This window comes from Camellia sinensis, chromosome 9 (assembly GCF_055761805.1).
Source record: "Camellia sinensis isolate YWXY chromosome 9, ASM5576180v1, whole genome shotgun sequence".
In the NCBI taxonomy this organism is placed as follows: domain Eukaryota; kingdom Viridiplantae; phylum Streptophyta; class Magnoliopsida; order Ericales; family Theaceae; genus Camellia; species Camellia sinensis.
The window spans coordinates 5,361,567-5,376,643 of NC_138969.1; the positions used below are offsets into that span (position 1 = coordinate 5,361,567).

A 15,077-nucleotide genomic window follows, 5' to 3' on the forward strand; every position below is an offset into this window, starting at 1 on the left:
TTTGATAACAACCATTGGAGCAGCTAATATCAAATTGAGAAAATGATCCTTTTTTTATTCAGATTTGATGAAAAAAAAGTGAACCATTGGAGATGCTCTTAGAAAGTGCTTAAAATTTTAAGGGCAAATTACATTGACACTCTTGAGATTTCTCTTTAATATAGATCTCTCCCTCACGTTTAAAAAGTTACACTTATCCTCCTGTTAGATTAAAATGACATATTTGTCCCTTAGTCTTTATACATATAAAATAATAAAATAATACTAATATTTTGTTTATGTCATTTCAAGAAAAATAAAAATCATTTTCTTTGGTAACTCATACAAAAAATTTAATTTTTTCATTATTCGTATATTTTTATTTTTACTGAATTTTTTTTAATATTTTAAGCAATTTTTATTTTATTTTTTATTTTTTAGATACTACTAATCTAGATATACTTAAGAAGTATAATATTTTTGTGATTTTTTTTTAAATTCACTAAATACAAAAATACAAAAATTCAATAATACTGTAATAAATATGAATGACTGTGTTTGGTAATACTATAATAAATGTGTGTGAATAGACCAGAAAAAAATGGTGGTGGAAATAAAAATGAAAAATTCTATTTGTACATAAAATTTTATACAAAAAATATCATAAAAATGTTATAATAGTGATATTATTGTAAATATAAATTATATTTATGGGTGTTTTATTTTAAAGTGAAATGTCACCATTAAGTTACATCATTATGCTTGAAAATTTTATATAAAATTTATGTTTGTATATCATCACTCAATAAGGATATGTTTAGGTAGAATTTAATGATGGAAAATTGTAGAATGTAGTCATGTTGATAGGAAGAATAAATGGTAGGGAAAGGGACAAAATGGTCATTTAGAAAATTTTAGAGCATGACATTAGCAATCTAGGGAACAATTTGTAATGAGATTACAAACCTCGGGGAGGGAAATGTAATTTTTCAAACACGAGGGGAGATCTGTATTAAACAGAAACCTCAGGGCGTGTCAGTATAATTTACCCAAATTGTAAATAATACGAATTATGATTATCAAAGGAAGTTGGGGGACTTACGTGTAGGTTTTGACCAGCTTGAGGTTTTGACCAGCTTGTCCAGTCGGAAGCCCCAGAAGAGGAAGAAGTCGCAGCCTTGTCCCATGCAGAGGGTTGTGAAGAAGAACTCCCCATGTCCATATTTGTAACTTTCTGAATCAAAATATTGAGAGCAGTTTGTTCGTAGTCCAATGGTGAGTCAGAAGAAGAACTTCCCAGTAAATTCTAAAGGTTCAGTAAATTCGACAAAGTGATGGTTAATTCGTTCTCTCAGATCACAGGCCTCAAGTTTTGACCAGCTTGTCCAGTCGGAAGCCCTAGAAGAGGAAGAAGTCGCAGCCTTGTCCCATGCAGAGGGTTGTGAAGAAGAACTTCCCATGTCCATATTTGCAACTTTCTGAATCAAAAGATTGAGAGCAGTTTGTTCGTAGTCCAAGGGTGAGTTAGAAGAAGAACTTCCCATGTCCATATTTGTGAGTTTCTGAATCGAAGGATTAAGGGCAATATGTTCGAAGTCTAAGGGTTGATAATTTGCAAAGGCATCCATGACCTGAATATAGAAAGGTGGGTAAAGGTGGCTAATTAATGCATAGAGGTTCTTTCGAGGAGGAACAACATCGTCATATGACTCTTCGTGTGCTCAATCATTGGAGGAGAAAATTGATTAGGCCATAAAATGTATCAGTCTGTTCGAATGCTAAGGTAGTGGGGGTGTTCAAAAGATTGAAGGAGAGTTTAATGCAGATAGTAAATGATAGTTGCATTTCTGGGAAAATGCAAAACCCATGCACGTTCTAAGACGTGGGAAAAAGACCTTGATCCACTAATATCACAAAATATTGGGTATATTAGTGCGGGGGGTAATGTTGGCTACATATTTTGTACAAGCCAATTACAATTTGACGCGTGGCAAAATAAAGGTAATATAGGAAGACTATTCAAGTCTTCGATCCTGATCATACACGTGGCAGTTAGTATTGGTTATTACGAGATCTGAGTAGCAGTGGATCAACAAAGAGATGCAAGGTGATGTGGCATCAGCGGTTACTCTCATTCAAAATTCAAATTTAGGAGGGAAACCCAACTGCAAATAATGGCATAATGGAGCCAATCTTGAGGTAACATGATCAGCGATCATGGAGGAGCAGTTCGACGGTTGGAAATACAATTCGATGGTCATCCTTGAGCAGTATAAATAGCAAAGAAGGCCCCAGAAAAACCCCCAGACTCAGATCCAAAAAACCAGTCTTATTCTACTTTACTTAGTTTTACATTTCCTATTCTTTACATTCTAGTACTTTAAATTCTGCACTACACTTCATTCATAGGAGTAGTTTCAAGTAGATTGTCACTGTAAACCTTCTACGAGGCTGAGTTTGAATCATTGTAAGTTTTTTCATTCTAATGAAAATGCTTAAGTTGTTCTTTATTTGATTGATATTTTGCTTAATTCTCCTAAATCAAGCCACCAGTAAAAGTCCTCTTCATTGAGGCTTAGAGAACTAAAACACAATCGTCTGATAATTAGTTGGCAATTAAATTTCTGTGAGAACTGATTGATCCTTGCTGACACACTCGCAATTACAATAATAACCTTCAAAAGCCAAAAGGCCAACAATTATAATAACCAACGACTATACTCCTGTTTTTTTTTTTTCGCTTCCTTTCTAAATTTCTACATCAATGTTCTCTTCTTTTTATTTTATTATAATTTGACACTGCAACTTTTCTTATTTTGTCTTTTTCTTTTCACTTCTTATTTTTCCACATGGCTATTAATTATATATTATTTATTAAAGTAACCAACAATTATATGTGGCCGCCAGCATATTTGTCAGGATGAAGACAAGGAGTTTGTTGGAATGTTCCTTTATCTATATATTTTTGAAAATCATTAAAAAAAATTATGTAAATACTATATAGCGTTTAATAAGGGTCGGCGTGGGTCGATTGCAGCCACAGAACCTCAAATCTGTTATCTGTCCATCAGATTGACGGTTTGAAGAAAATTAATCCGTATCCGTCTGCCAATCCAGCAGATGTGGATTGAGCGGATTGGCGGATGGATGCGAATCGGTTTGGCAGTTTAAAATTTTATAAAAATTCAACTTGTGCACTTCCTCAAAAAACAAAATAAAATAAAATATTACAGTCAATAACTTTAAAAAAGTATTACAATCACTGCATGCCTCATCCAAAGAAAGAAAGTTTGAAACTTTAGAATATTACAATCACTGCATGCTTCATTCATATATTACAATCACAACATGCCTCATCCACATAAAGTATTATAATATGTGGTTCTTAAAATATAAAAACAATGAATAGAGCAGTAGTAGAGATTGTATGCCTTTATATTGTTACATCTATATTTGCTTTTTAAAACAAAACCAACCAGCATATATCATTTATTTATTTATTATTTTTAGAGTTAGATTTAAAAATCAAAAAATATACATAACTAATACATTTATTTTTTTCAATTCAAAAAATATATTCAGGTTGAAAACTCTTTTTTAACAGAACATATTCAACAGAATATTTAAACTATTTTTCAATTGAAAACACAAACAGAATATCTAAACAAATTGAAAATACAAAATCTTACAAATTACTAGGGGTGTTCGTGATTTAGCGGTTCGATTGTGGACAAAGATACCTCAAATTCGTCATCCGTCCAAAACTAGGCGAATTGAAAAAAAATCAATCCGCAACCATCCGCTCGGCATCACGCATCCGCCCAAAATGCGACGGACCGGTTCGATTTGGTTGGTTTAGGCGGATAGTTATATCCACTGCTCACCCCCAGTGTTTAGGAATGAGTAACAAATATTCCGATCTGTCTAAACCGACTAAATTGAACCAATCCGTCACATTTTGAATGAATGTGTGACAATGAGCGAACGGTTATGGATTGATTTTTTTTCAATCCACCTTGTTTTGGACGGATGACAGATTTGAGATTCATTTTGCCGCAATCGAACCGTGAAACCGCAGACACTCTTAGTAATTTGTAAAACTTTGTATTTTCAATTTGTTTGAATATTCTGTTTGTATTTTCAATTAAAAAAGAGTTTAAAAATTCTGTTGAATATATTATGTTGAAAAAGAGTTTTCAACTTGAATATATTTTTTGAATTAAAAGAATAAATGTATTATTTATCTATATTTTTTGGTGTTTAAATCTAATTCTAAAAATAATAAATAAAAAAGATGATATATGCTGATTGGTTTTTGTTTTCAAAAACAGATATAGATGTAACAATATAGAGACATACAATCTCTACTACTGCTGTGTTCATAGTTTGGGTGGTTTGAATTGTTTTATATTTTAAGAATCACATATTGCAATACTTTATGTGGATGAGACATGCAGTGATTGTAATATTCTAAAATTTTAAACTTTCTTTCTTTGGATGAGACATAGGCCCTGTTTGGTAGGGCTTATTTACAACTTATTTCAGCTTTTAGCTTAATTTAAGCTATTTTGATGTGTTTGGTTCAGCTTAATAATGCAGCTTATAGCTTTTTGTAAGTTAAAAATCAACTTATTCTTTGAGTGGGGGGAGGAGAAGCTTAATTTATAAGTAAAAAATCAGCTTATGTTCACAGTTATAAGCTATAAAATGTTAAACTATAAGCTATAATCACTTTCCCACAACTCTACCAAACGGGGCCATACAGTGATTGTAATACTTTTTTAAGTCAATGACTGTAATACTTTTTTTTTTTTAGGAAGTGCACGAGTTGAATTATGTTAAAAATTTATAAAATTTTAAATCGCCAAAAGGATTCGCATTCATCCGCCAATCCGCTCAATTCACATCCGCCGGATTGGCGAACAGATGCAGATTGATTTTTTTCAATCCGCCAATCTGGCGGATGGATGACGGATTGGAGATTCCGTGGCCGCAACCGATTCGTGCCCATCCCTAATAGTGTTTGACTCATTTAAATAATAGCATAAATTACAGATACACCCCTAAAGTTTGATTAAAATATGAATCGCCCTCTATCGTTATGAAAATTATATTTCATCCTCTAAAGTTTCTAATTTCATAATAAATCGTCTATTTTATTAATAAATTATCAAGTCAATTAATAGTTTTTAATGATGTTAAAAATATGTTTCAATTAATAATTTAGGTAATTTTATTATTGTATAGGAGATCAATTATGAATTTTATTTTTTTAATTAGTTCTGTTAAATAAAAAATTCTAACGAGAAATATTTGTAATTTTTCAAATCACATGAGACAATTTGTACTTTAAGTAAATCTCAGAAAATAGATTTATAATTTATCCTAAATAAAAATAAAATGTAATGATGACTACGTTAAAATGTATCTCCACATTTAAAAAGTTAATTAGCTTATTGACCAAAAACTTAGGTCTGGTTTGGCATGTCTTAAAAAATACAAAAAATTAAAAAGTTACTTAAAAAGTTAAAAGTTATCACTATTCATCAAAAAAAAGTATTAAAAAATTAATTTAACACATAATTACATTTCAGACAACTCTGCCGTCGCACAGGCGAAGCTGCCTTTTTGGAAAAATTGCACTTATTTAAGTGCACAAATAACACGGTACTGTTCGGTCCGTAGGGGCCCATCACAGTTCCCATTTTAATAATCTGAATCGTTGAATGTGTAGAACTCGTCGAGTACTATATGCTTGTAAAAAATCACGTAGATCGAATATCGGTAAATATATGATCAAATCAGTTAAAATTTATAAAATAGATGGTGTTATAGTTAACGATTAAAAAAAACTAATTCGATTAGATAACTATCGATATCCAATCAACGTGTTTTTTTACAAGCATATAGTACTCGACGAGTTCTACATATTGAACGGTTTTGATTAGCAAAACAAGACCCGTAGTGGGCCTCTACGGGCCGAACAACACCTCCAATTCAATGCCCGAAAAGTAGGGAATCATATCCCAAGCTGCACTCTCCACACACTGTCTTGAATTATCTTACAGTACCGCCTATTCCATCTCAATCTTCTCCTATACACTAATTTATACAATTTTTTAATACATATTTTTTTTTAATAAAAAGTCAAAAAAATTATCCCAAACAACCATTTTTTTCCTAAATTTTTTAGTTTAAAAAGTTAAAAAATATACTTATTTAGGACACTCTAAACCACCCCGTAGTCAAAGAGTTTAATCGTAAAAAAAAATACAAAGTTCAAGGACTCTTGACATAGTTTACTTTAAGAATAATGCTTGGGACCCCCTTTTGGGGGTCACCCCCTCACCCCTCTTTGTCACGTGGTGGGTGGTGATTGGAGGAGCAGGGAAAAAAAGAAAAAGAAAAAGAAAAAGTAACCAATGAGAGAGAGAGGGGGTCAAAGGGGGTGGGGGAAAAGGGGGGATGAATCATTGTTGTTACTTTAAAGGTATAAATTACATTAACTTTTCTTAAGGTTTGAAAAAGTTTTTTCACTTTGGCATAATTATATGTTAAGATTTTAATTCATTTAACACTTAATCATATTTTTATTAATATTTCATTACTTATATAAATGGGAAAAAAAAAATTATGTTGTCATCATTTTTTTTACATTGAAAATTTATTCATTTTTATATTTTCATACTGTTTGTATTTGAAAGTCTTTTTAACTTTATTATAAAAAAAAATTGTATAATTATGTCAAAATTATAAAATTTACTATATTTTTCAAACGTGAAAAAAAAAGTTAGCATAATTTATCATACTCTACATATAAAACATCCATAGTTTTTTGGTTTAGTGAGAGATTAAACAACTAATACAAATTTTTTTAATAATTTCTTGTTGACTAGCTTTTTTTTTTTTGGTTGACTAGCTTAAGACATGAGGTCTCCTTCTATATGTTTTTGTATGCCTAATTCATTTATCTTTTGGCATCTACAAATCTTTTTTGTACCTTCATTCCATCAACTAATTCTTGCCATTGTTGTGGTTCATTGTTCTCGACAATTAACGCTCTTTGAGATGTTTTAGCAAGGTGGGAGTTTCTTTGCTTATCAACTAGTATCGAAGAAAACTTTGGATCATCATTAATTGAGGTAATTATTGACTCTTAATTAATTTATATTTATACTTAAAATTTTGATAATATTATTCTTAGAATACATATTAAAAAGTTAAAAAAATTAAACATTTTGTTAAAAAATACATGTAACAAATAATGTGTAATATTTGTAAGTTTTCTAAACATATAGAATAAGACTACCATTTGAATTGTGGATTCAAGTATAAATTTTTTTTTAAAGAAAAATATGAACAAAATAAAACTTAAACAAAAATTTATAATTCAAACATACCGGATAAGGAGGCACAATAATCAATCGGTAACAAAAACTTATTAATTTGTATGACATTTTTAATTATGTTATTTAGTATTCAATTTTTTTTTTTTTTTATAAAAATAAAAAATAATTTGGTAAAAAAATGAAAAATAAAAAACAAATTAAACCGGGTGAATTACACATCATAACTTAACCACTGTCTCTGCCTCTCTCTCTTCCGCCGTCACCTTCGGAGGCTGCGCAGTGGCAACGGTGGTGGGTGGCGGGAGGCGCTGCGCTGGAGGGGGGTTTAGGGTCTGTTTGTTTTCCGACCCAGAGAGAGAGAGAGAGAGAATTAAGAAGAGGAGAGAGGTAGAGAGTTCATTACAAAAGCAGTCTGCTGCACCATCAAAAACCCAACCAGAACTATTCAAAATGATGAAATTGAGGCAAAAAACAGAGCACCAAATTGAGGCATTTCCACAAAGTACACAGGAGGAGAGGGCTGGAATTAGAGATAAATCTGATGCAAAAAGCCTCTGTAGTGAATTTGACAATGTTCACTTCAGGTTTTTATTCATCTCTGCAAAAATAAAAAATAAAATAAAATTTTGATGGTGTTTGAGCATTGCAATTACACAAATTGCACCTGTGTACAGTGCTGACAACATTTATATATATATATATATATGTAATTATTGTTTTATCATTTGTTCCAGCATAATTTATATTTAATAAATGTGCTAAATACATTTATGTATCTGTATATGTATAAGCTTCCATTATTTCACATTTGGTCTCATTCTTTTACACAAAAGATTTAAGTGCAAAGCTGTGAAGTAGTAGTGTGCATTTGATGGAAGAGGGCACACCAATGGAAGGGGGAATACAAAATGGACCTGAAATTCAGGTTGTAACTTCACCTCAGCTGATTGCTCCTTCTTGTGATCTACTCTCTCGTAAGCTCTCTCTCTCTCTCCCCATTGTTTTTTCAGGTGTGTGTTTAGTGAGGTAAATCCTACTATGTATCCATGAACTTCGTATTTTATGTAAAACAAATGACAAGGCATACAACATTTGTTTGATCATTAAGAATAAAAATGTCCCTGTTATAAAAATCTTGTATGATTAGCATTTTCTTGAAAATAGGGCGAGAAAAGCGGGTTTATGTCGTAGTTATCTTAATGACCAATTTTTAGTTATGCCATAAAATGATTTCATTATCTCTGCTTTTTTGTTTATTTGACTTAATTTTTGGTTAATTGTGATATTAAGTTTTGGAAAATTGGATACGATGATATGTGCTTCAAATTTTACACAGGAGAAGCTAGGGATCAGTATCTTGCCATATGTCTACCCCTCTACCAAGCTGCTTTGAAGGGTGACTGGAAAGCTGCTAATGGCGTCATAGAAATATTTCCAACTGTGATACGTTCTAGTATCACAAAAGGGTGGGAAACTGCACTTCACATTGCAGCAGCCGCGAAGCGCATTCACTTTGTGGAGGAGTTGGTGGGACTGATGAATCCTGAAGACTTGGAACTTCAAAACAGTAATGGGAACACTGCCCCATGTTTTGCGGCTGCTGCTGGAACTGTGAGAATTGCTGAAGTGATGATTAACAAGAATGAACGATTGCCAATGATCCGTGGTAGCCAGGGAATGACACCACTGTATATGGCTGCTTTGTTAGGACATAGTGACATGGTATGGTATCTCTACCAAAAGACTAAGAGTGAAGATTTGTCAGACGAGGATCGAATTGGGATACTCAATACCTGTGTTAGCACAGATTTGTAGGGTAAGTAAATATTCAAACCTTTTCTTTTCAGCCAGCCTAAAAAAAGTTGCTTTGAGTCACTTCTTGATTAAGATATGCATCAATTTTTTAGTGCAACAAACTCCAACCCATTTCTTGTCATCATAAAATACTCCCTTCCATCATTTAATGGATTGACAAATATATTGGAACAATGAAGGACAAGAAAAATTAGGGAAAGTTATATGTGGTCTTTTTAATTCGACTGTTGTGTCAATTTTGGTCTCTATAGTTCTAATTGTATGAATTTTACACCCTTTAATATTTTCACATTGTGTCAATTTAATCCAATTGATAATACTGGTTAAGAAATTGAACAAAAGTCAAGGGTAAAATGATCCATTCAAAAGGGAATGAACCATTTCAAATTGGACACCAACCCCTCAATCATTTTGAGGAGAGTGAATGGACTATTTTGTGCATTAATTTCAATTCAATTTTTAGAAGGGCGTTATCAATTGGACTACATTGACACAATGTGAAAAATTTGAGGGTAAAATCGATACATTATTGGTGTGAATCCTAAAAATTGTACATGCCAGAAAGAAGTAAATACAAATAACCTAAATGGTTGGAGAATCTTTAGCAAAACCTAAATTCTAATTAGGTAGGTGAAATACAGCATGCCATTTCATTTTGCTTGTTCTCTTAGGCCAAAATTGGCTCGTTTTTTTATTTTTTAATTTATTCGGTCATATTTTGGTTTAGAAGAATGCTAGAAGTATTCAACAGTAAATCGTGTCCATAATTTCTTTTCAATCAAACACAAGTGGGCACAACAAAAATACAACACTTCTTTTCATCTTATAGTTGTGAAACCTTTCTTTTGAAAAAAAAAACACACACACACACACATACACACACAAAACTTGCTGACCCATTGTCCTTTGGTTTAGCAAAATGGTGGATGCACTTATTCCACTTCAATGCTTTTTGGTCAAACACAAGGAAAAGAAGATGGCTTTCCACTAAATAAAACAAACTATGACAAGATTTCCCAAAAAAGAAAAGAGAAAATAATAATAAGAATTTTTTTTAAAAAAAATAAACAATTAACTAAATAAAATAAAAATAGCTAAATGAAATAAGACTAAACAACTTTTGCATCTTCTTGTTGTGTAACTATTATATGTATTGTTAAATTGTGTAGATGTAGCATTGGACATATTGAAACACCACCCACAGCTGGCAGTGGCTCGAGATGGGAATGATGAGACAGCATTGCATGTACTGGCTCGAAAACCTTCAGCATTTACTGGTGGAAGTCGGGTTAGCATGTGGAAAAGATTCATCAACACATGTTAGTTTCTCCAATCATCTCTTCTCATCCATGTATTTTATTAGCTTCTCATGAATAGATCTGCTCAATGGGGGGGACATTCTCTTACAAGCCTAGGCTCCATCAGATAACTTGATGGAAAAGGACTAGTAAATTGCGAGTTTAGACTCGGTAAAAAATAAGTAATGATTCTTTCAGTTTGGAGTGGTCGGGGAAGTATTTATCCAAAAAAAAATACAGAACAAAATGATCTGAAGCAATTGAGAACACTTGAAGCACACCTATGTATAATATGGAGTCTACTACTTCATATTGTACAAAATGATATTTCCCAGCCTACATCTTGACAACAATATTATATTATCTTTTGAAACTTACTAAAAGAGGTCATTGGCTCCATTGAATAAATTGCATTTTCTGATAAATGCTTTTGTTGTAGTGCATAATTCTTGACCTTTGGAAAATTTACATATGGATCTGATTAAAATAGTTTCTACTTCCTACACTTCATCATTTCCCCAATTTCTAATTTTCCACCTATGAATATTGTTTCGTTTAAATACTTTATTTGATAAGTTTATAATTTTGGAGGATTTACACCTTTCTATCATACCTAACTTGTTACTCCCTTAGCTGCTTGACCTACATGATCATTCACTTTAAGTGAGTTGGCTCCTCATAGTTTGCATACAAGAATTTAATATATGATGGTATCCTCTTTCCCAATTCCTGATTGTCTTTTGATGTGTTGAGCTTTGGAATCTTCATTTGAAGCCATCAAATACTGGACCTATTGATTGGGGCTGTTCAAAAATCCGTTCAAATCGGTAATCCGAACCGAACTAGACCGAACCGTACGGTTTGGTTTGGTTCGGTTCTATTAAGAACCGGTTCAGTTTTGGTTCAAGAAATATTGAGAACCGTAAAAACGGTTCGGTTAATGGATTTTATGAAAAAACCACGGTTCAAACCGAATTGGACCGAACCGAACCGAATTTTAAAAAATATATATAGATATATATATAATATTTAGTAATAACAGCAGTCCTTGAACAATGCGTAAGTGTTATTTAATAAGATATATATATATATAATATTTAATATTATCATATCAAGTTTTATTTTTATTAATTGGCTTTTTGTAATTTTAATGATATTAGGATGATATATATATGTAATGTTGAGTAATGCCTTAATATTTTTATTTATTAATCATGAGTTAAATATAATCAGTTTGAGTAATTATTTTGCTAATATTAACAATTTATTCTTGTAAATAGAAATTTTTGGAACCGTGAACCAAACCGCAACTTAACCGTTATTTTGGTTTGGTTCTGGTCCGGTTTTACAAGTGTAATAGTTTGGTTTGGTTCTCAAAATCACAGAACTATTAGGATTGGTTTGGTTCGGTTCTTGGATTTTCTCAGAACCGAATCAATCCAGACTGTGTACACCCCTACTATTGATTGCATCATGTGGGCGCTTGTTGAGATCTCTCTAAGAAGTTCAAGATGGGGTGAGAAGGAACATACCATTGTTATTTAAGAAAGTATTGTGGTAAAAATTTCTCTTGTAAATAGAACAAGGTATTCTCGATGAAAATCAAAGATCATGACGAATAAATTAAATTTCATGTAGATTACCAGACAGTAAAAAATGCTACTCTATCATAATACTGATTAAAATGTCAAGATTTGAACTTGAGAGAGTAAGAAAAATGCATGTCATTAAGTTTTGGAAATTCACAACCACATCACCTGATTCTCAATACATATCACTCAGTACTTCTCATACCGTTACACCAAAACTGTTGTTGATTCATCTCCCAATACTACGATTTAGAACCATGATGAAGATTGTGTCAACCACTATTGGTAGAAAAACACAACTTTATAAAGAATAAACGAAAAATAAGTTTTATTTTATAATTATATTGTTTTTATGTTTGGAAATGATATGAAGATTGTACCAATTGCTCTTTTTGAGCCTTCTCTTGCTCTTATTTTAAACATTCTTCAAACTGCTAATAATTAGTGGGTTGTTATTGCTGTTTTTATTGAATAATTTTCTCTAGAAAATTCATGATCAGGTGAAATGCTTTGTTCTCAGTTCCAGGTAGGAAGGTAGGACATGACAAAAGTCTGAAGCAAGCCCAAGCATTTGAACTAGTTAGATTGTTATGGAAAATGGTGATAAAGCAAGATGATTCAGAGATTTCGGACTTGATCCGAAGCCCTTCACGACTTCTCTTTGTTGCGGCAGAGCATGGAAACACCAAGTTCTTGATTGAGCTTATTGAAGCTTATCCTGATTTGATATGGAAAGTAAATAGCCAGAACCAAAGCATATTTCATGTTGCCGTTTTACATCGTCATGCAGGAATATTCAATATTTTATATGAGATAGGCTCGATTAAGGATTTAATTACTGCATATAGAGATGAAGATCGTAATAATATGTTGCATTTGGCTGCGAAGATAGCACCCCCAAATCAACTTAATATTGTGTCAGGGGCAGCTCTTCAAATGCAAAGAGAGCTAGTGTGGTTTAAGGTAAATGTTTCTACTCGGTTAGTTATTTCAAATTTTTGATTTTTCCTAGTGCTTTACATAACTAATTTTACTGTTGGCAATATTTTTCTAAAAACATGATTGAACTCTTTAAGTCCAACATGACATCCACATTGGCACTTGAATTTGGTGGGTTTGCAATGGACTAACCATATCATTGGGGAATAAAATCATAGTTCATCAAAGAACGAATCATGATGAAGAGCAAAAAGGCCACTAATAGCTTCTTGTTTCTAGCATAGGTTTTGTTTGTTATTTCAAATGAGAAGTCAATCAGATTATACTTCATTATTGTGCCCTTCTCTAACAAACTTTATTGCTGTAATGTTTTAAAGATTCTATTTTCATAATAATTGATTTTTATAGTTTTTCATAATATGGTCCCTTGTCAATGTGATGGTCATGGTCCTGAAAGATTTAATGAATGCTCATTTCAATTGTTCGAAAATTTGTTTATCGCTCTTACCTTCTATTTTCTTCTCAGAAAATACTATAAAACTCAAAACTAAGAAAGTTTACAAATTTTTCCTTACTCACAGACGTGGCATACAGTAATAGAAATTTTGCTGGTTTTTGTTCGTTGTAAGGTGTAGATGACCTAGTGCTATTCTACTCGTCAGTTTCTTACCTTCTCTCTTTCCCCATTTTTGTTGTGTTTTATTATCTCCAATAAAATTTTACTTTCTTTTTGTGGATAAAAAAAGATTAAAAAAAAAAATTTATGAATTTAAAACAGGACCCACTAAAATAGTGTGATCAGAGCAACAAGTGGTAGTTTGTAAAGTTTGTTAGTTTGAATAGCATAACTCTACCTTTTCTCTCTTTTTATTTTTGTCCGCTTAGTGAAAGGGTAACATCTATCATTTTTGTCCTTGCAGGAGGTGGAAAAGATTATGCAACCTTCATATGTAGAAAAGAAAATCTCAAAAGGCAAAACACCTCAAGCTTTATTTACTGAGGAGCACAAAAACTTAGTTGAGAAAGGGGAGGCATGGATGAAGAACACCGCCTCCCAGTCTATGGTTGTTGCAACACTTATAGCCACCGTAATGTTTGCTGCAGCTTTTACTGTACCAGGCGGCAATGATAACAATACAGGAATCCCAATGTTTCGAAAGGATAGTTCTTTCATGGTTTTTGCAATATCAGATGCCATAGCATTAGTCACCTCTTCCACTTCAATACTCATGTTCTTATCTATACTCACCTCACGCTATGCTGAAAATGATTTCTTGGAATCATTGCCCTTTAAGCTCATGATTGGACTCACGGCACTCTTCGTCTCCATAACTACCATGATGGTAGCTTTTGGTGCGACATTTTTCATTGTTTTTGACCGTTATACAGTATGGGTACCAATCGCCGTTGCCTTGTTTGCCTGCGTGCCTATCATTTTGTTTGCTACCCTCCAATATCCTCTTTTGGCAGATGTGATCCATTCAACCTACGGTTCCAGGTTATTGTTTCAGCCAAGGAAACATATGCTCTACTAGCATAATCCAAGTCATATATAAGTAGTGTCTACTTGCAGTTGTGGATCATGAGTTGTGTATTTTAATTTTGAATAGTACTTCTATTGTGATTGTTTTTGTTTTTGTTTTCTCAAGAGAATTGTCACCTCTTGGGACACTTTTAGTTGATTGTTTCAGTAATTGTGTTTGTTTCCTTTTTTTAGTTGTGAGGGCAAAGTATTTCTCAGATTTTTGTTTGTTTTCTCGATGTGTATGTTTCTATTTGGAACCTTGTTACAATTTGTTTGTACCGCGTTGTTTGTGTTATGAAATTTTAATTTACCCAAAAAAATTATGAAAGATTCTATATTTTATAAGTTATAATGTTAAATCTTCCATCTGAAACGTATTATTGTCTCTTAGCCATTTTGTAAAGACCCTTGATCATATTGAGTTGTTTAATTAGCCTTGCTTGAGTTTTCAGAATTTTTTTTTTTTTTTTTTTGAGTAAATTATATTTTATCCCACTTAAATTTTACAGTTTTTTCTATTTGGTTTCCCATTTTGGCACGTGGCGATAATAGGGTGAGATTGGTGAGTGATGAAGATACACCT

At 32.3% G+C, this 15,077-nt stretch overlaps 1 protein-coding gene across 4 annotated transcripts; it reads left to right on the top strand.

Moving 5' to 3' along the window:
- The first annotated feature begins 6,931 nt into the window (after positions 1 to 6,931).
- LOC114319559 (uncharacterized) lies at positions 6,932 to 14,772 on the top strand. 4 transcript variants are annotated; one of them, XM_028266582.2, is made up of 6 exons: positions 6,932 to 7,121; positions 8,162 to 8,302; positions 8,665 to 9,144; positions 10,313 to 10,462; positions 12,551 to 12,993; positions 13,890 to 14,772. In XM_028266582.2, exons 4-6 carry the CDS (start codon positions 10,438 to 10,440, stop codon positions 14,502 to 14,504), a joined length of 1,083 nt encoding a protein of 360 aa, XP_028122383.2. In that variant the 5' UTR covers positions 6,932 to 7,121; positions 8,162 to 8,302; positions 8,665 to 9,144; positions 10,313 to 10,437; the 3' UTR covers positions 14,505 to 14,772. The 4 variants fall into 4 exon arrangements, with proteins under 4 accessions (XP_028122383.2, XP_082742157.1, XP_082742156.1 ...); XM_082886031.1 differs by lacking the exon at positions 6,932 to 7,121 and adding an exon at positions 7,564 to 7,912; XM_082886030.1 differs by lacking the exon at positions 6,932 to 7,121 and having other exon boundaries at positions 7,564 to 8,302.
- The last annotated feature ends 305 nt before the right edge of the window (positions 14,773 to 15,077 follow it).

What these genes read in the sequence shown, in the direction of transcription:
- LOC114319559 (XM_028266582.2), top strand. Translation starts at nt 10,438, where the DNA reads ATGTGGAAAAGATTCATCAACACAT. An exon ending in GAAAAGATTCATCAACACAT is followed by an intron (nt 10,463 to 12,550) that starts GTTAGTTTCTCC and finishes CTTTGTTCTCAG; the next exon opens with TTCCAGGTAGGAAGGTAGGA. An exon ending in GAGAGCTAGTGTGGTTTAAG is followed by an intron (nt 12,994 to 13,889) that starts GTAAATGTTTCT and finishes TTGTCCTTGCAG; the next exon opens with GAGGTGGAAAAGATTATGCA.